Source organism: Acanthopagrus latus, chromosome 23 (assembly GCF_904848185.1).
Source record: "Acanthopagrus latus isolate v.2019 chromosome 23, fAcaLat1.1, whole genome shotgun sequence".
In the NCBI taxonomy this organism is placed as follows: domain Eukaryota; kingdom Metazoa; phylum Chordata; class Actinopteri; order Spariformes; family Sparidae; genus Acanthopagrus; species Acanthopagrus latus.
The window spans coordinates 21815039-21836533 of record NC_051061.1 but is presented as its reverse complement, the minus strand read 5'-3'; the positions used below and the strand labels follow the sequence as shown (position 1 = coordinate 21836533).

Sequence of the window (21495 nt, the reverse complement as noted above, 5' to 3'; positions counted from 1 at the left end):
ACAGGCAGGGATGGGCAAAAAATACTTTTCCATGTGTGTCTCTATGCCTCAGAGGTCAGAGATGAAGTCTGGTAGGAAGTAGGAGGCTGGTGGCTTTGAGGTTCCATCTGAAGGAAGTGAGTTGGGGGTGATGGAGGACCTGCGACTTGGTGCTCTGGCACGGATGATGGGAGAAAATAGTGGTCAGAGGGCCTCCCTGTAATGTGCTGGAGAGAGGCAGCGATGTGACAAGCTCCATTCTGTCAGCTCTCACACTCCAGAGGTCTCAATTAGGAACAGGGACTCGGTGTTCCCGCGGGCTGCCCTGCTCACAAAGGTGAGGATCCTGCTACACATCTCAACCAGACCTCCACCAAAATTAGAAATAACATCCATCCATGTACCCTTCAACTGTACTCATCTGTCATCTCTAACTCCTTCCCGCCAAAGACCTGTTGTTGCTCACGTGTAATCTAATTCCTGTGACGTATTGTCAATGTGAGAAACTCCCGAGATCCCAATCCCTGAGCAGATGATGCATCGGCGCCGAAGAAGGTGTTTGTCTTCTGCAAAACAGGTAAATAAAGCAGTGGCAGCACTGATCGTGGGCCTCGAGGAAGGAAGTGAGACAGACAGACAGGCAGGCAGGCAGGCAGGCCGTGTAAATGTAATGAAGGGAGATAATAATTCTTTTCTCTGTCAGCTGCTCTCTGCCATTAGCATTTACTGCCAGCCCCTGCCACTCACTGCTTGGAGCCCGTGCACTCTGCCACACTGATAAGAATCACAATCACCAGTCTTTCCACACGCATATATTACAATGGCAGGCGCTCCTGATACCTCGCACCTAGCAAAACACTATTAGCATGCCGGCGGTATCTCTCCAATTCAGGAGATTCAAAGGGATCGGCTGGGGAGGGATGCACGGATGGGACATGGCAGTTTGAATCCACGCATTATTGTCTGATAGTATTCTGTATCTTAAAGACACGCGAACACACGAGGACAAGCGCACGTCACTCATGCACAGGCACACACACCTGCACGTACAGTGCGAGGGATAAAGGAGAATGAGGAGCACAGGAGACAGGTTTTTTCATAATGTCAAGAGCAAAAGATGACTCTTCCCCCCCCCACCAAAAACAAAAAAAAAGAAAGTACAAGTCTATCTATATGTTAATGGTGGGTGGGGAAAAGAGGACCGAAGTCTTGTCTGGTGCATCAAGCAATTAAATCAAGACCTGTCTGATCGCTGCTCGGAGCTCCCCGCGGATGTCCCGCGATGGACAGGCAGCTCAGCCGTGCAGGTGCATGTGATCGTCTCCATCTTGGTGCGTGTGAAATAATGTTTCCCCCACCATACCATCCACTAATTAGGATCTAATTATCCAGGCTAGTGTAAACAATCGCAGCAGATGGCATAGCGCGCAGTATTAACTCTAATGACCCGGGGCCCTGTGGAATTCACATTTCAGCGCGTTTGTTTATTTTCCTCCATTAGTCTTTGCCCTACTTTCTAAATTCACTTAGGCCTATTTCCAACCTTCGGATGCCTTGAGAAAAGCTGCCCGCCTCCTATTCCCGACACTGCTCTGCTCGTTTTTTTTTGTTTTTTTTTCTATTTTTTTTTTTGCTATTTCTTCCACTTACTGTCGTTTATCTGTTTTGTGATGTCTTTTCTTTGCTGGGCTTCCCTCCTTCTTCTTTTTTCCACCCTTTTTCAAACAATGTCAATTAGCTCTCATGAAGATCAAGTGAACATTTGTACCTGTTTCTCTCCCCCACCCTCCCACCAGCACCCACCACCGCCTCCTTTCTCCCCCAGTGGAAAGAGAAGAGAGGGGAAGTCGGGGAGGGGGAGAGGGGAATGTGATCTGGCACACGCAAATAAAAAAGAAAAAAAAAAAAAACAACTTACTTCTTCTTCCAAATCGTAGAAGCTGTCACACCTGGGAAATAACGCTGTGATGTCAATCGCACACGCGCTACAGCGAGCGGGGAGTCTGGATCGTTTCCCGTTGTGTTTCGCTCAAACCTAACTTTCAGTAGGAAAAAAACAAATTCATATAAATTCGTCCTTAGAAAGTAAAAAATTGCCATACTGTCTGGCTTACATTTCTAAGTTGATACACTGATCTGTCGGTGCCAAGAATATCCTCGCAGCTCTCCGCTGCAAGACATAAATCTTACGCCACAAACTCCGACGAGAATCCTTTTCTTTATCTTCTACAAAGCTGTGACTATCCCTTGTTGATTAAAGACATAACTTTCTTACACCGAGCTACAGTTGTTCAGCTGCGGATTCCCCACTGTTCATCGGACAAGGCAGAGCAGACGAGAGACTCGATGCTGCAGAGGGCGTGTAATGGCGGCTGTGGGTGTGTGAGGTCTCATTAATTGACGCCGGGCCTTGTGCCTGTGCTCCTCTGCGTGCCGTGTTCTGTGCCAGGAGCTGGACTTGCTAATTAGGCTCCTGGATATCACAGACACGTCCCACGGTGCGCCATACAATATACTGCTAGTGACTCAGTGCCGAAGAGAAGGAGAGGGAGAGGACGGAGGAAGATGGAGAGTAAGGAGCAACGCTGAGAGACGGGGAATAAAAAAGATGCAGAGACATCTGGACTGAGAGCTGGAAGGAAGGGACGGCGAGAGAGAGAAAAGTGTGAGGTGGAGAAAGAGATGACAACTGATGAGAGGGCAGGGAGAGGGAGAGAGTATGAAAACTACTGTTTCGGGAGAGATCAAGGACGCCAAGAAAGAAGAGACTGCCACGGCGAACGGAGAGGAAAATGTTATTGTGGCGGGTAAAAGAGAAGAGAGAGGAGAAAGCCAAGATGGGTAGAGAAAGTAGAAAAAAAAAGAAAAAAGAAGAGGGAATCAAAAAGAAAAAGATAGTTCGAGAGAAGCAGAGCATAGCAGAGAGGCAGAGAAAGGCACTCAGAGGAGCAGCGAGGCAAACAGGGAAGAATTCCAAACAGAAAAGAGTGTGTGTGTGTGTGTGTGTGTGTGTGTGTGTGTGTTTGTGCGCACGCCTGTGAATTTGTCTGCGCTGCCCGCTGGAGTGTGTGTCCAGATAATTCAATCTGCTGCCCATTGACTGGCCTCCCGCTCCGTCTTCACTCCTAATTAAATCTCCATTTGTTGGCTGGATGCTACTGCTTCTAATTGTGTTTCCGTAGCACTGGCTACACACACACACAGGTACAACCAAACACACACACTCACACACACACACACGTATAGGCCCCACAGCGAGTGGGATCCCACACACGTCACTGCGCTACATTACACCTCAATTAATCACATCAATTACACATCAATTAACCCGTGGCGATCGGCTCAACACAGCTGCGCGCAGGCAGGTTTCTCATCTGGCGGGCGACCCGGGGACGTTTTTCCGCAACATCAAAGCATCATCAAACAGAGAAACGTTTCAGACGGCTTAACGTGAAAATCCATACTCCTAATGCCGCTCTTGGTGTGAGCAGACAGGCATGACTGTATGAGCTTTTTAAAAGCACGCTACCTGGGCCATGACGTCTGTATTGCCTCAGCGTAGATACCGGAGGAACTTGGTGCAACGCCTGGTCGTATTGAATGCTGCACAAAGATGTACAAGAGGTTATAAATACGGGGTGAGGGGACATCGAGCTGTGATGGACCGGCACTCACTCCCAGATGCAGATCCTGATCCATGGGCCATTTCTCTAAATGAATGTGGGCCTAGATGGAGGCTCTCCATCTTTCCTCCCTGTCTCTCAGGCCGGGACTGCTTGTTTGGCTTGGGCTGTAATGGGTCGCTTCACCTTGCTGCCTGGTGTTGGAGGACACCCCCCTCTTCTCTCTTCCCACTTCTCTGTCTTCCCCCACCACCCTCCTCCTTCTCCTCCTCCTCCCCCACCCATCACCTCATCCTGCCTCCACATCACTTCTCCATCTCTGTCTGTTTTTTTTATCATTTCTCTCGCCATCTGTTTCACTCCCTTGTCCTCCTCTTCTGTCTTTTCCCTCGTACGCTCTCTTTTTCGAATCCCTCCCTCCGCGTCCGCCCGCTCTCTGACTCACCTAAGTGATGGAGTGTAAATCGGTGGGGTGCCTGTTGTCACGGTGACAGCAGCTTGTGACAGAGTGACAGATCGGGTTGACCTTCAGGACGGGCCGTGTATTCACTGGCGGGGAGGCGGAGGTTAGGTGTGGATATTTGTCGTGTTGCGGTGTGTGTTTTCGCTGGGGGGGGTTTCACATCCTGATCCTGTGTGTTTTTTCTCTTGTATCCATAAGGGAAGCGTTTCATTAGCTCTGAAGATGCTTTTAACCCTCCTCCACCAGCCCTACAATCAGCACCCTTTCACCAGCCCATTACAAGGGCAAGGTCGCTCCCATGACTGTTGCATAACCCCCATCAGAGGAGCTAACCATGACCCAGCCCGTACGTTAAAGTCCCATCGGAGAAGCTAAATGATGGCTCTAAATTTTCATGGCTGACATGATGCACCGTGACTGGAGGTGGTCGATGGGGACGGGAAGTTATGTGCATACCAAATGTATGCGCGTGAGTCAAGGAAAGGAGTGGAGTGAGTGGAGAAATGATGAAAGAGCGGAGTGGATAACATCAGAGCAGACCTCTGAATGTTTTCAACAAGCAGAGGCTCCACTTTATCGCTGCATCTCTCAGCGATATGGTTGCGCCAAGTGCCAGCGAGGATGTGGTTACATCGGCTCAAACACAGGTGCCTGAGGATTAAACAGAGGGCAGGGAGAGCTCCCCGCTGCTGGAGTGGAGCGGGGGTAAAGAGGTGAGGCATAAAAATAAGCATGGGGAAAAAAAAAACAAAAAAAACAACAGAAGACAAAAGTCAATGTGAACAGTGTGTGATTGTGTGCCAGCGTGCCGCAACGGGGAACACAATGGGCCTTGGTTTATAAAGCTGCACCGTGCCTGTGGTCTTTGTCTCACAGCCATTAAAATTCTGTGTTTGCAGCAGGGGACCCGGCTGGAGCCATGCCACCATTCAACCTCAGCTGTCAGGTTAGAATAAGGTGTTTTTTTATATCTGGTGAATAGATACTGGAGGTGAAGCTGCAGCCACATTAAAGCCCCCCTGCTCCTGCAGCGCCAGTTTTGGGTCTTCCCTCGATCTGCCGACCCATTTCCATTTGCTTTTGTGTCTGCTCATAGTGCTGCAGGAATTCCTGGTCCAGAAGCGCTGCCCCTCAAGCTCTCCATCTGGACGTGAATCCTGCAGCAGGCGCCGCCGAGCACCTGCCAAACCCGCCACTGTCCCTTTGTTCGTCGCTGGGATGCAGGAAGCGACAGTTCTTCTCCGCCAGAGCTCTTCTGTTTTTCTTCCTGTCCGCCCCGTCTCTTCCCTCAAAACATGTCAGCTTCTACCTTGACACAGTGCAGCCAGTCAGAAGGACACATGTCCTCCGGTCAGTTCACTTGCTGCGTGTCTGTGAACATGTCATATTTATCAACCGGCACTACAGTCTCTGCCTCAAACTCAAAGCTCCAGTTGATAAGATAGTTGATTTCTGAGTCTCATTGCCACAGAGTCAGTATTACTATCTTACTCACAGGAGATTTAATTATATTGTGCATTTGTCTGAAGTCCCGATCAGACAGCTTATAGTTTGTTTTTTTTTGCAGTGAGAGCCATCATTCCCAATTGTTTTCTATAGTCAGTAAGCGTTAAATGTGCTGCCATCCACCCTGAGCACCTCATGTTTTTATGGCTCATATTTTTGCAGGTGCTCTCTGAATGCCTGGAGCCCAGACGCCGCCGTCAGACTGTCCCTGACTCATCCAAAAATAAAAAATAATGATGGGCCTTGAAGTGACCATCATTCAGGTGACGCTCCTGGACCAGCTGGTTGCACAGAACTCTGTGCACACGGTTCTGAACGACTTCTCACCCTCGGTCAGAGCCAAAGCTCCTTTAAGATGCAGCTAATTATCTATCTGGGAAGTTAACTTCTTCAACCTAGCCAAACTGAAAAGTTACAGACTGCAAGTTTACTTCACAGCAAAATCACAGTGAACGCTAAAGACAGGTGATGCGCTGGTTGCCAAGCAATAATTTAAAAAAACGCACCACACTGTCTTTTTTTTTTTTTTTTTTTTGCAACTCCTTGAGATTTACCACTTACAAAACCCGCCCTTGTCGATCACGCCCTCAACGTACACTGCAGGAGGGGAAAGCGATGTTACAAGAAAATCAACACTGAGTTTGAGGAGAAAATGATTCAGCTCTTATGAAATTATCCGTCCACGCACAGCTCAATATTTTTTACTTGACAAGGAAATCTTGAGAATACGTCTATTGAGTTTGAAGATGAGGAGGATCTGATAATGCTGTGTTATTTTTTTTAATCAAATAACTTGCAACGGAGCATTAACAAGTGAACTGAATTCAAGCATATATTCCTAATTATTTTTCCCCATTCATATTTTGAGCGCATTGGCAAAAAGAACAAGAGAGAAAAAAAAAAGTGGAATACGATTTTGATACGAGTGGAGTGTGATAGTGCCGTCTCTCCAAAAGTTGTAAAAGATAAAGTTAAATACTCAATTAAGATTTCCTGACTGATTGAGGTGTAAAGGACGAGTTTGTGATCCATGTAAGAACACACAAACAAGCTCATTAATCTTGTGTTTCCACGTGTAGATTTAAAATCTCGGCATGCAAACAAATGTATGCAGTGTGCGTGAACAGCACACCTCTGTTCCGCGAAGTCGCTCTAAATGAAGTGACACCCGAGACGCTTTACGGGTCGGATCAGAGCCGAGGCGAGCACACGAGTGACAGCAGCTACTGTACGTGTTGCATATTTTAACAGAGCTTAATGTAACATATAGTTCAGATCTGCAGGAGCAAAAAATAGACAACATCCTCCACTTTGATTTACATACAGACACGTTTGATGCCTTACAGAATTCCTCTGCAGTGGGAGGCTCGCACACAGAGAAGAAAATGACGCCGCACTAGAAAACACACCCACTGTCCACCGCAGACACAAACACGTATCGGTGTCGTTTGACCTCGGCGGTTCGCTGTGAAGATCAAAAGCACAGTGATGAAGAGGAAGGGGAGAATGAGGGTCAGACAAGAGGTTCTCTGTTGGAAACTCATTAGATCCCAGAGCCCGGTGTGCAGACGAAATGCTCCCATCCTCCTGCAGCAGTCAGAACTGTCAGCAGTCAGCGGCCACTTTAGTTCTCACCGAGTCTGGGAGAGACGATCACTTCAGTCGTGTTTCACGGCGAGCAATCCATGTAACAATCTCCGATTCTGCAACATTGGAACGGGACTGTCGATTTTGTCCTTTATGTGATGTCAAACAATGGCTTTTTTCTTTGGCCCCCTCGCTGGCTTTGTTCCTGAAAAATATACACTTTGCTTTAACTGTAAAATTGGTCACAGGAGCCGCGGCGCTCAGGGATCCATAATCAGACTTCAGACGAATGGTTCGGTTGAGGCAGGAATGAATGTGAGCGCATGAATAGAAGTGAAACAGGTAAAACCACAGCGGTGATTACCATGCACTCAATTCCCTGGTCCACAATTCCACACGGGTAACTACTTGGTATTATGCATATTCCTTCCCTCAGATGATCGATGTGTGCGGCTGGGTTCGGCATGTGCAGGTCTCTAATGGTAGCTTGTTGATGGAGCCGCATTGCTAAGTGCACGTTGCCACCAAGCGCCTGGACCGGCTGGAAATGGTCTGGTGTTGCCTTTGTCGGGTTTTTTTCCTCAGGCACAAGTGAATGTTTTGTGTGTCTGGAGCGTGTGTGTGCGTGTGTGCGTGTGTGCGTGTGTTCGTGTGTGTGTGTCAAGTACAAATACATTTATGAGTGGATGGAATTACAGCAAAGCCGCCTCTCCTGCGGCTGCCGCTGGAGGGAAAAGAGGAGGATGGCTCCTCCATTTGGGCTCAGACGGGGATCAGTTTTCGAGGGCCTGTCGGGTTTGACAGTGTTTGTTTTGGAGAAGTCCAGGCGAGGGTGGTAGAAAGTGCAGATTTAGCCAGGAAGTGGAGTGTTGTTGTCACCAGACGGGGGACAGTGTAAGGACCGGTTGTTGCAAATGGGAAGCAATGAGATGGCTGTTGTTTGTTTGCCTCTTATTTTATGAGCGGTGTGTTTCTCTGGGTACAGATACGGGGGCGAGCTGCAGCTTTTTCCGTAGGGTATTGCCGGCGCTGGTGTGTCCTGCTATCCTGTGTTTGTGTGAAACACAGAGGTGCACAGTCATTCTTTTATTTACAGTTTCAATCAGGTTCAATTTTCTGTATCCCCGGCCCCGGCCCTGGCGAGGCTGCCCTCACATTCGCCCAGTTCCACCACACCATCCTCTGCGTTTACCGCCATAAATCTCAGGCGTTAACTTGGATGTGGAGGGAGAGAGAGAGAGAGAGAGAGAGCGAGGGGCTCCAGTAATCAGCCACGAGAGTGAGTCAGCCAGTGTGGTAGACCCAGAACCAGGCGTGCTCCGGGCCTTGGCGGCTTACTGCAACTATTAATACAGACTTTAATTAGCCCGCCACAAACACTGCCACAATCGGCTCAGTGTCGCCCGTGGCTGGCGAGGCAGACAGATCAATAGGTCTGATCATGCCTTTTTCATCAGCTCAAATGAAAGCACTTTGTCTCCGAGCTCAGCCCTGGACCTCGCGTCGCACCTTAAAGGCTTTCTGTGGCTGCGCAGGCTGTGTGCAGTGTTGCGGATGGGGCCTGTATAATCTGGCTGCATTAGGGAACTATAAAGATAAATGAAGGGAGGCACAGAGCATAACTCATCCTGTCAGAGAAGAGGGTTTAAGGCTGGGAAACTTTGTGTTTTCTAAAGCAGCCCCTTCCACCCCCAGCCCCCCATGGCTTCTTAGTTTCACACTCTCTCTTCCTCCTTCTTGTACTTGTGTTATTTTTTTTTTCCGTTCACAATCTCTGCCGTATTTTTCTCCATCTGCTTTCTGTCTATTCCCCCTTCCTCCTGCTCCTCCTCCTCCTCCTCCTCCTCCCCCCGACTGTCTCTCTCTTCCATCCTCTTTTTCAGTGATCTAGCGGTATGGAAGTGTTCATTTACACTTCCCTCTGCTGCACAAATTGCTCCTCTACCTCTTTGCCAGCGCATTTCAAATGAAATAAAAGAGTAAGCTGCTTTGGCGGTAACAACTTATTCCATGTGCTTTTTGGCAGGCTTCTCTGTTGACCTTCAAGTTCCCAATCAGCACCGAAGAAAAATGGAAATGGCTCGTTCTGAGTCCTCATTTCTTGTGAATTGCTGGGATTGTGTTGTGTGTGCTCACAGGGGTTACTGAATCACTTCCACAGCCTTTTTTTTTTTTTTTTATACCCCTCTCACCACTTTGTTTTCTTCCCCTTTCTTCTACCATTCTTTCCAGTAGATGATGTCCCACCGTACTTCAAGATGGAGCCCCCTCAGACCCAGGTGCACCTGGAGGGGAACCGCCTGGTCCTCACCTGCATGGCCGAGGGCAGCTGGCCCCTGGAGTTCAAATGGATCTACAACGGGACCGAACTCACCAGTTTCTCCTTGGAGTACAGGTGAGCGATACAACCTTGTCTGACAGTATTCTTTTGTCTTTTTTATTATTATTTTTATTATTATTATTCATCAGCTGTAATTATCTTACTACAGGAGGACATTTTAGCGGCATTTAATCGTAACTAATAGCTCAATTGCTCATTTTTTATTCACATTCCAGTCTCATTCTCATGGATTTATTCAGGACTGATTTGACTGCACGTCTCCCGCGAGACATAACATCCTGCGTTCAGGGGATTGTCAGATTTATTCCGATTTGTATCTCACGCTGCTCCGACATCCAGAGATGGTGTAAGCAGATAACTCTTCTCTTTCACTGACTCCTTCTCCTTCGCTGTTGGTTGGAACTGCAACGAAAAGAAAAGAAAAGAAAAAAAGAAATCACACAATGCATATTTTTTTCTTCGGGTCATCCGGTGCGGGTGGCTCTTTGCTATGTCAGCAGCAAGATGCTGTTTCACTGACTGTGGAGTTCCGACCAGAAACTTTTATTTTTTACTACGCACTTCAGCCACTAACCACGAGGCTGAACAGCTCGACTAACAGCCCCGAGTGTGTCGAGAGAAAGCTCCAGCTTGTCCTAACAAGGCCACCGTGTGTGTGTGTGTTCGTGTACTGTATGCTGTCGTGCCTGTGTGTGTGTGTGTGTGTGTGTGTGTGTGTGTGTGTGTGTGTCCCAGGTCTCGGTTGCAGCACAGTAAAAAGTCGGTCTCCATCTCATTCTAACCCTGTTTTCTGAACTCTCCACTCACAGTCTGACTCGTCTCCTGGTCGTGGACAGACACTCCCAGGTGGCGTTGTCTGATTGCTATCACTGTCTCCCTCCTCCTCCTCCTCCTCCTCCTCCTCCTCCTCCTCCTCCTCACACACCTTCCCCTTCCTGTCTCCCTCTAACATCCCCCTCCTTCCATCCCCCCTTTCCTCCTCCTCGTCGCCGTCTTCTTCTTCTTTCCCTGTCTTTCCTCAGCGTTTGGCTGTGCTCTCACGTGGCTTAGTCTCTGGGTCTGCTTTTTGCAGCCCTCTGCTTGTTATTCTTCACCAGCCCTGATCAAAGAGGAGAACTGGAATCCATTTAATCAGACCCCCCTCTCTCCCCACCACCACCAGCCTCCTCCCTACCTCCTCCACCCGAATTGCAGCGCAGTGGGAGCATGGCAGGGGCGGACTCACACTCCTAAGTGGCTGTAGCAAACCAATTAAAAGGGGACTCGGCTGCGGGGTTATCCAGCTCGCATTTCACACACAACATTTAACATGAATGCACATCAGGGGAAGAAGCGCAGCTACAGTGACGCAGGACGACGTGTGACGGATGCTGCCACGCTTTGATTCAACTGAGTAAAGACACAGAACAACAACGAGGGGATTTTGTCGTCTTAAAGAAACAGTTCGCCCGCCCAAAAAATGAAAACAATTCAGTCATTACCTGCTCACAGTCGTGCAGATGGAGAACCAGGCGAAGTTTTTGTATTCCACAAAACATTTCTGGAGCATCACAGTTTGATTTAAAAATGTCGAGAAACAGAAAAAAAAAACAAAAAAAAAACACAAACAGGCTCCAAACAACTCGTCCAGGTAATTTATAAAAAGTCTGCGGAAGCTCCAACATCCAACATAGATACAGAAGACGTTTTAAATCTTCATTAAAGCTGCTAATCTACCAGCGTTGGCACACACCACATCTGGAGTGGGTGCACGAGCTTGATCTCACATTTGTAGAATCAATTTAGGATCTTTCAGACACTTGGATTAAACCAGAACCGCCGTTTGGATCCGTCCGCTTCAGCTGCAGCATTTGATTTCCTGCGAAGCTCCAGAAATGTTTTGTGGACGACGCAACTTCACCCAACTTTCCCAAAATAACTAACTGCTTTTTAATTTTTTTCAAAACTTTTGCTTTGAAACAACACCACGTGCTGTATCTACTGTCCTGAACCACGGCGTCACACTTCAAGGCCGCCCTGTTGGCTAAGTGTATTTGAGCTGGTGCCCATTGAAACATCTCCATTAATTTGGCATCTTGACTGTGTGTGTGTGTGTGTGTGTGTGTGTGTGTGTGGGACGGCAACAAAAGCGTCAAGATGACAAATGCGGCTGTCCGTCACGCTGATGATGACTAATGGCGCTTTGTGTTTTGCGTGTGCCCATTAGGTACCTGATCCCCTCGCTGGACAGAGCGCACGCCGGCCACTACCGCTGCATCGTGAGGAATCGAGTGGGAGCTATAATGCAGTGCAGCACTGAAGTGCAGGTCGCCTGTAAGTGTGGGCTTGTGTTCCTTATATCCTCCAGTTCTGACGGAGGAAGGGGAGGACAATGTTTTTGTTAAAGGCTTGTCATGCACAGTATGTGGATGAGTCACTCCGGGTAAAGGAGCTTAGGTTTTGAAAAGGTGGTAATAATGACAATTCCTCCTTTTCATCTGCTTTGTTGCTGGCGTGCTTCTCCACCGCGTTGGCAACATTTTCCTCTCCTGGTGTTAATATTTAATTTTCTTTGTCTCCCCTTCTCACATGCTCTTCTCTCTCTTTTATTTCTGCCAGACATGGGTGGTTTTGTGGAGGCCGAGAGGTCCCAAACTGTATCTCAGGGCGAGGGCGCTCTCATCCACGCTCCGCGGATACACAGCTTCCCCCGGCCGCAGATCACCTGGTTCAGAGACGGACGTAAGATTCCCTCCAGCAGCCGCATGTGAGTCCGCTGTTCACCTCGGCTCGGTTTGTTTTGGGGTGCGTGCGTGTGACTGGTGTGTGTTTTCCGGCTTGTGTGTGAGCACGTGCGCTCACATCCGAGCTGTTTTGAGAACAACGAGCCCCTGAAGTAGAATATCGTTCACTTTGCAGAACTCCGAAAAGTTCAATACCGCTCGCAGATTTTCTCCGATCCCCCCCACCCCTCCCCACACCGCCACGCCGAAGTTGAGCGGGAGTAGTTGATGAACGAATTTTGGCGCGGGGCTCTGTGTTGATCATTGAATCACTTCTCAGTGATAAAGCGGGTTATTATATCGCCCCTATTGACTTTGCAGGCGGAATGATTGAAGGGTGGAGATAGAGCAGGCAGCAGGGGATCCAATTAGACAAAATTGGACAAAAGGCCTCAATTGATGATATGTTTGACTGACAGCACTCACCCCTGGGTGGATTTGTGTGTGGGAGGATGTGTGTGTGTGCACATGCGTGTGCGTGCAGTAAGAATCTAAGGCCATATGTACAGAGTGGGAGTTCTTCTGTATGTGCTGCGATGTGTGAGCGTCAGCACAGCAGCTGTTTTTTGTGGCCAGCGGTTCACGTCTGAAGAGACGCTGTGAAGGTAATCACCTGAGATTAATTCTGCCATCCCGGACAAATAGAAGACGGCGGTCCACAACTCCTCAGAAACCACCTCCTCATCTATTATTCAGCAGCGACGGTTGGCATGTCGTGGCTGACATGAGGACTTCTACCCGGCTCTCCATCTTCTGTCTGCAAGGGCTCAGAGAAAATAGCAGAGAGAAAAATTGCACGAGAGGGAAAAAAAAAAAAAATTCTCACCCTCCTTCCATGAATGTTTCGACCAATTCGGGGAGCTGGTTACTATGGCGCTGACTCTTATCAGAAGTGAAGCGGTGAAGCTTTGCTCTGTGACAATGAGAGGCACTGACAGGACACTCTGCATTTACCGCTTGTTTGCTCACTTTGTGTCAGGCCACATTGATATTCACAGGCGTGTGTGTACGTCGGTGTTTGTGTGTTTTGCGTCGGTGTCTGTTGACTCGGTAAAAAAAGCGGCGGCTCCTAATTGTCCAGGAGTGTGTCTGTTTATCCCTCACCGATCAGGCAGATGCCGGCAGACACGGAGAGTCTAATCTGGCCTCGCGCTTAGCGTCAGTTCTCATTTAATGGGCGCTTCTCAAACGTTCGACGCCGTCAGACGATCCGGCCGTTTCTCCAAGGCTGCTGCGACGCAACAGTCACACAATAAAAAATGCATTTTAAAGGACCAGCTCGGTGTTTTGTTGGGTTTTTTTTGTGCCTGACCATCATTTTCAGATGCAGTTAATTTAGGAGGAATCAGAAATGTGTTTCACGCCCCAAAAGCAGAGCAAAGCTCACAGTTCGCACTAAATTAGGGATTCGCCCTTTTCAGATCTGTCCGTCACAATTATTCATGTCTATAATGAGGCAGGTTGCACACAGATGGAGTTTGACTGTGGCTTACATCATACAAATACACTTCAAATATGTAGACATCTAAGTTTAGCTAGTTGCACAAAGCTGTTTCGGGACCAATTAATTTGTCCCGTTATATTAAGACTGACTGAGCTTCTGTGAACCGAACTCACACTGGCCTACAGCGTCTCACAAGACCGGCAGCGCTCCTCCAAACTTCTGCTGGAATTACAGTAAACTTTGTCCTGCAGGATTAGTGAATGTAAAATGAGAGGGAAACTGTTTCTGAACTGGTACCTTGAAGACCATATTGTTTGTGTGTGCTTTTCTTTTGGAGACATAATTTATGTGAACGCGTGTGTTTGTGTTTTTCAGTTTCGCACCCTCAGGATTTTAACCGACTGTGAGAAACAACCGCTCGCCGGTTTTAATGATAGCAGTGTGTCCGCGCGCTTGTTAATGTGTGTGTTTGGTTGAGAGACACATGCAGACCAGCTGACCTGGAACGTCTTTGATTAATTGGGAGCCAAAATGGTGACAAACTGCATTCAACACGACCCCGGAGCTGTTTTAATTAAGTGGTTGTGTCATTGTGTGTCGTGGGAATGAATGTAAACCAATGCAGTGTCCTTAAGGAGAAACCCAGCAGGTGAATTCATCAAGACGACTGTGTTTTTGTGTTGTCAGTTTTCGTTTAAATGTGCCAATGAGGCCGTATGTCTAATTTGCAGATGCTGGATAACACCAGGTTCAAAACCCTTGTCCCATTTTGGTGACATACTAGAGTCAAAGATTTATATATTTCTTTATCAGTCAGTACATCAGAAAACACGGCCGACAGCCATAAAAGGGTTCGCCATGTGCGTCTCGCCGCTCTGCCGATGGCCGTGTTTAGAGGCAACATGGTCTCCAGGTTGAAAATGAGGTAATTTGCCTGAATGTCTGACGCAGATATCAGAAATGACTCCAGCACCTGAATGTGTGTTCTGGATGTTTGATTTCCCACTCGACCTGTTAAAAAAAAAATAGAGCAGAGCATTTGAAAACAGCGTGTGTCAGCTGGACTGATGTCTCCTTCCTGTGGTTCTGGTAAATGTTCCCTTTAGTGCCATCACCCTGGAGAACACGCTGGTCATCCTCTCCACTGTGGCGCCGGACGCAGGACGATACTACGCCCAGGCGGTCAACGACAAGAACGGCGAGAACAAAACCAGTCAGCCCATCACGCTCACCGTGGAGAGTAAGTACGCTCCAGACGGAGACGAGCAGATTGTTTTGAACAGGTTGCTGCAGATGAAATTGTTCGGCGGCGCTTCATCTAACGAGGCGGCGACACAACAGGTGGCTCGGTCGAGAGGATAGAAACACGTGGCGCCATCTACCAGCGTCCCAGCTCGCATCGGATCACTCCCTCCTTCTTCTTCAGTGTGTCCTGCAGTAATCACACCCATTACCTTCACCACAGTCCTCCTCCAGCCTCCAGCAGTGAATCACACTCGTAAGGTGTGTTTAGTGCCCCTCTCTCTCTCTTTCCGACTGGCTGGATGTGTGCGACCCGTAAAGTGGACCTTCACTTTAATCACTCCTCACAAAAAAACAAGCAGATTTATGAAAATGACATCGAGCGAGCGAGCGGGGGAGTGATTAACATGCACGCCGCCACGCAAACACACATCAGACTAGAAGGTCGGCCTCGCTTACAAACCGAGCGTGTACACAACTTCAAATAATGTTCGGGCGTTTCTTGTGCGAGCGCGACTCCGTGTCAAATCATTAGTGTTTAAGCGAACCTGTCGCTTTCCTTGACGCCCCACCTACCGTTGCTTACTTTGATCCAAACACACAAAAAAAAACATTCTTTTTTTTCCTCTGCTTACTTTGAGCAGCCAATTAAAGGAGTCAACACATGGATTCTCCAACTGGCTGTGAATATAATATTTATGATGATACAACACAAACTCTGATAGAAGATGAAACGGCTACGATGTATAGCAGATGTCAAAAACAGGGGGTTACGTCTACCTGATTGGTGTTTTTCAGTTGCCAGCAAAAACCTCTTTTTTCGCTGCCGTGCGAGGAGGTTTTTATTCACATGTGGAGCGGCAACATTTTCAGTATCAGCTTCCTGCCGGCTCCAGCATCTGCTCGTCATATCATTAATAAAGTGTTTGTAATTCAGCACGCATGACGCGGCAATCTGCGGGGACCAGATATCGCCGAGTATCACTGAATCTGGCCTCATGGATCACACAGCCACACTTTGCATCTGAAAGTCAATAAGGTTTTTTTTTTTTTTTTCTTTTTCTTTTTTTTTTACAGCTGCATTTGTTCATTTTAGCAAGTCTGTGGAGAGAAAAGAGAGAAAAAATATGCAGGAGGGGGGAGCGGCGTTCCAAAGGGAGCATACAAATGAGATGGAGCTGAGTTTAATAGTAAAAAAAAAAAAAAAGAAAGAAAGAGAGAGAAAGGAAACTGACACCAGCTAATACTCCGACCGGGCAGACAGGTTGCTTTTTTTTGTTCCATCCTACCGAGTATGAGGTTCCACAGTTGTCTTTGGACAGATGTAGAACAATATGGTGACATTAGCAGCGAGAACTTGCTATGCAGGTCACCACGTTGTTTACTTCCCCATTTAATTAGAAGATTACACACTCGAGGTATTCTCACCACTGAGAGTCTATGAACTGCAATACATTAATTAGCGTCTGCCGGAGAACCAATCATGTCTTCCAGGAAACTAAAAAATGAGTTATTGGACGAGAGCGACAGAGGCCCTATTTTTTTTTTTTTCCCAGTTGGCAAACGTGGACAGAAGTCTCGGGGAAATATAACAGAATTTAACGCCATTTATCAAACTAATTTATCGGTCTGTTAAACAGTTATTTACACAAATCTGTAAACAATTTTGTTAACCTTAAACACTGTGTTACAGTCGACTATCAGCGCTCTGCTGAAAGGGGTCGATTTCACGCAACCATCTTATTTATCTCATTAATAAATCATCCACAGACGATTACGTATCTTGTGCTGTTTATACTCATTAGTGACCTCAGTGACTTTGCTTATTCTTCATCTCGTCCTCTTTTTGAAAGATATGTATATATTAGGGTAGCCATGGCAACTAACATTTATGCATCATCATCGACTTCTGCTGATGATGATTTAATCATTTATTCCCTAAAATATGGAAAAAATTGCCAATAATCCTCATCTGGATTCAAAGTGACGTCTTCAAATCGCTTCTTTCGTCCAGCCGACAGTCCAGAATCCAAAAGGCTCCTCATTCACTGTCATTAACTAGTCAGTAGAGAGTATACCTCCGCCCAACAGTGCCCTTTTGTACTTCTCAATCAAGATTCATACCCTTGTACCCTGAAAAACTGACAAACAATGTTGAAAATAAATCCTTTATCGGGATCCAAACCAAGATGGAGACCCATCCTCCATCCAAGTTTCACGGCTGAAAACACAACATACTAAAGTCCTTCCATTTAAAGGAGCGGGAACCAGCAAGTGTTCGACATTACTGCTTAAAGAATTACTGAAACAACAAACTGATGATTGAAATACTCGACTAGATCTTCCTCCACCCTTCCCTTCCCGCTCCATCCATCGACTTCTTCTACCCTGAATGCATCAGGAGCTCAGACGCCATAAGACCCAACACCCGGCAAACTTTCCACATAATCTCCTCCAATAATTAGGCGAGAAATACTGCACAAATTACACACATTTTAGCCGATAAGTTCTGATCCGACTGATTTAGATTTTTCCTCATAAATCCCCCGGACCTCTGCGAATCATTGCAGCCTGTTTAAGTTCATCTTTCTCAGGTTTTTTTTTTTTTTTTTAACTCCCCTGCTGACTTGACAGCGGGATGCTCTGCGTGGATTGATTGGTCTGCCTGATGCTAATTAATAATAATGTCAATAATGCCCCCAAGATGATGCCTCACCACCACCGCCATGGAATGGATTCATCTGGATGTGTCGTAGAATTTTAAGAACCTTGCAGTCAGCTGCAGTAACACAGAGCTGCGTCTGTTTATTTATTCATAGAAGGAGAAAACACTGATTTAATGGAAATATGTTGTCTTTATGTGAGGATCTAATATATTATTAGATATTTGCAACAAATGACTGAATATGTCAAAGGATATTTTTCCTATATATTGACACATATATCCGATTATTGCTGTTTTTCATTGTATTTATTGTAAAAATAATACCATATATTATATGATACAAGTATATAATCTAGTAATATATGAAAAATTCATCTGAGGTGTTCATTTTTATAAAACACACACGAGTACAGCAACATTGACGTTTGTAGGCTAACCCGGCTGTTAGCATCGACCTGGTTCCCTCCACAGGAAGCCCATATGGGATTTGTCCAATTGGATTTTGGCAGAACATAAAAAGCATGAGTTTATGATGCTTACAATGCAGAAGCTAAAGTTAGTAAAGTAGCTACAAGTGGCCCCTGGTGGACCGCCTGGAACTGCAAGGACAAATGTTCCTCTTCCGTCTCAAAGCGCCCAGACGTTTCTGTCTCCCAAACATCATGACGCCGAGTTTTGAGGTCGGAGTTCACCACTAACCTGTTTTATTCACTCTGTGGTGCCTCGTCTCAGTTGGCGTGCAGCTTTTTGCTCTGGGGTTTAATTCAAATGCCATAATTTTTTTAAATGTTAAATGAGTCCTTCAAATGTCAGCAGCAGCTGAATGTGACCCGAAGCTATAAAGTCGTCGTTGGTATCTGGATCAGCTGAAATCACCGCTTTCAAGTCCAGTTTGTTTACCGTGAACAGCTGAACTCTCTGACGCTTTACATTGGCTTCAAAACTTACGGAGCCGATCACATGAAAGAGAATTTATATGCGAGCCTTGCAGAAAAATCTAATTCCACAAGGCAAATTGTATAAAAAGTGTGTTTCAACTTTTCTCAACAGTCTGTATTAAACCGAAATTGCGAAAATCATTTTTTAAACTCTACAGCCGAGGAGCCGGAGACACGAACGAGGCAATCAAAGTGGGAGCAGAAACCAAACAGCAGCGGCCCATCAGCAGGCCTGCGCCCACATTCAGACGGTGTTTGCAGAGGAAGCTTTGTCATTACACCGTTGAGCTCCCACAAAAACGGGCCCTGAAAGGGTGTGATTTACAATGAGGTGGTGCAAAATAACAATAATGATAATGAAAACTTGATTAGGCGCGCTATTAACCCGGGATAGCCTCGAAAAAAAAAAAAAAAGCCTTCGTTAGGAACCCACATGCGTCACAAAAACACGCAATCACTCAAACACATACGAGCGCACAGGCCCGTAGTCGTACTCCGGGGAGGTGGGGGGGAAAATGAGATCAGATTCAGAGAGAGATCACTGATTGAGGGCAGTGAATCGATGGTTGGCTGGAGGCTCCGTGAAACCCGTGAGTGATGGTGCTGCATTTAATCGCCTTTTGTGTTTGTCTCAATTATGCTACATAATGGCTTCTAACACCTGGGCTAACACCGTGCTCTGGAAACGTCGTGCGCGCCGGAGAGAGGATCTAAAGTAAAGACAGGGGTGTTAATAGTTGGGTGATAGCACGCCGGCTACCTGCTGCTGCTCGTGACAGATTGTCAGTCTCTGTGTAAGGATCGCGTCGTGCTCGATTGGCTGCACCAGACAGGTGCAGGGGATTAATCTGAGCTCTGCATATAGCTTATAGATTTTCTCACGTTTTTCTATCTGCCTTCTGTGTGTGTGATAGATGTGGGAGGACCGGCGGACCCCATCGCCCCGTCTATCATCGTCCCCCCGAAGAACACCAGCGTAACCATGGGGAGAAACGAGGCCGTCATCGAGTGTGTCGCCAACGCGAGGTACGTTTTCACACAGACAGACACGCAGGCGGGCTTTATGCAAACACCCTCGCTCACCTCCACATCTGATACTTTATGACTTGAATTAATCTTGAGATCTTTTGTTTGAACATGATGGAAAAGTATTTTGTTCGTCTCTCATTTTGTACCTCTCCCCTCCGCTCTTCGCTCTTTGATTCAAGGCCCCTCTCACTCTGTTCACGCCATCTTGCGCAATTCCAGTCCTGAATCCTGACTATTATCTCCAATTCAAAGACTTAATCAAAATGACAGATGTATCCCGTTGCTCTCTCAATGCTCCATAACCTTGAAACAGAATATGAATCTGTATTAAAAACCCACACTCCCGCTCGCTCTTTTTTCTTCCTTTTCATCTTGTTTTTTTTTTTTTTTTCTCCGCCAGACCCCTCGTCAAAATGAGTATCACTTGGAGGAAAGACGGCGTGGTGGTAAACACCGGCATCCGGGACTTTGGCCGTCGATTGGTCATCAGCCTGCCCGCGGTCAGCGACAGCGGCTACTACGAGTGCGAGGCGTCGCTCCGCAGCAGCAGCGTCCCCTCGGTGACTGCCGGGGCCTTCCTGCACGTTCTCGGTAACCAACCCAGCAGCTCGTGATTTAACAGCTTGGCTTAAATTATCCAAACATTGCATCAGAGTGCTAACCCCCCCCCCAATGTTGAGAGAACATTTTTGTTGCCATTTTATACTCCGGTAATGGAGCTGATGTTCTTATCTCAAGAAAGAGATAAAAAAAGACGATTTGTGAGTTGTTTTTAAGGCTTTAATAGAGCGATTTTTCATGCTTTTTCTTCTCTCCCCTTTGAAACAGAGTACCCTCTGTTTGTCAAAGAGCCGCCGAGCCACATCAGCGCAGAGATGGAGAAGGTGGTGGATATCCCCTGTCAGGCTCGAGGTTAGCGCTGTTTGGTTTGTTTTTTTTTTTTATTTCTGTGTGCTGAGGGAAAGAGCAAAAAAAAAAAAAGGAATAAAAGGGTCACAGTGACACGGGGGGAAAAACTAATCCTGTCCTCCCTCTGCAGGCACGCCGCAACCCGACATAGTGTGGTATAAGGATGCGGTGCCCATCAGCCCGGTGAAGATGCCCAGGTACAGGGTGCTGGTGGGAGGCAGCCTGCAGATCAACGGCCTCCTGCCGGATGATACGGGGATGTTTCAGTGCTTCGCCCGCAATCTCGCAGGAGAGATCCAGACAAACACCTACCTGGCTGTTACGAGTACGTCCCCTTGAAGAAATTTCAAAGCTATCTGCACGTCTGCTGCTTAATTCCGCTCATCTTCCCGTCTCTGTTCCCTCCCTTTTCTTATTCCTTAAATCCGCTCCACTGTTCGCGTTCTCTAATCCTCTTTTCTCCCTCTCTCTCTCTGTCTTGCCTCCTACACCCCCATCTATCTATATATCTCCTCGCATTGACAGAATTGTCACCTTGGATGCTCGGGCAATTATTGGCTATTTTTGAACGTGCAGCGGAAAGCGGAGAGACAGAAAGAGAAAGAGAGAGAGAGAGAGAGAAAGAGAGGGGGGAGATGGAGACTTGCCTTGTCACATTCTCTGAGCTGTCCCTGAAAATGAGACCTGACAGCCGTCCCTTTTGTCAAGTCTATTAAGCTCTCAGCTGTCGTCTGCTTTATTAGGACCAAAACTGTTTATATCTCTCATTATCACCTTTATCTCACTTGATCTCATTGAGCATGTGTGTGTGTGTTTCTGTGTGTGTGTGGCTGACTCCTCCCCCCTCGCAGGTATCGCTCCAAACATCACGGCTGGCCCAGCTGACAGCGCCGTGATTGACGGCATGTCAGTCATCCTGCATTGCGAGACCTCGGGAGCCCCGCGGCCCGCCATCACCTGGCAGAAAGGTGCGTGGGTTAACAGCGTGAGGTTGCGAGCGCGAGCGG

The 21495-nt window shown here is 47.2% G+C and overlaps 1 protein-coding gene across 6 annotated transcripts in view; it reads left to right on the top strand.

Moving 5' to 3' along the window:
• sdk2a (sidekick cell adhesion molecule 2a) overlaps window positions 1–21495 on the top strand; it is a 104107-nt gene that overhangs the window by 46293 nt on the left and 36319 nt on the right. For 4 of the 6 annotated variants that reach the window (XR_005073028.1, XM_037089989.1, XM_037089993.1 and 1 more), the window contains exons 2-10: window positions 9391–9553; window positions 11706–11812; window positions 12098–12245; window positions 14812–14945; window positions 19465–19576; window positions 19980–20170; window positions 20408–20491; window positions 20619–20813; window positions 21340–21456. Coding sequence is in view for 5 of the 6 variants with exons in the window: in XM_037089989.1 (XP_036945884.1) it covers window positions 9391–9553; window positions 11706–11812; window positions 12098–12245; window positions 14812–14945; window positions 19465–19576; window positions 19980–20170; window positions 20408–20491; window positions 20619–20813; window positions 21340–21456 (1251 nt within the window). In the remaining variant the exon portion in view is untranslated. Of the gene's footprint in view, window positions 1–9390; window positions 9554–11705; window positions 11813–12097; window positions 12246–14811; window positions 14946–19025; window positions 19141–19464; window positions 19577–19979; window positions 20171–20407; window positions 20492–20618; window positions 20814–21339; window positions 21457–21495 lie in introns of those variants that run through there. The other 2 variants (XM_037089990.1, XM_037089994.1) reach the window with 2 other exon arrangements.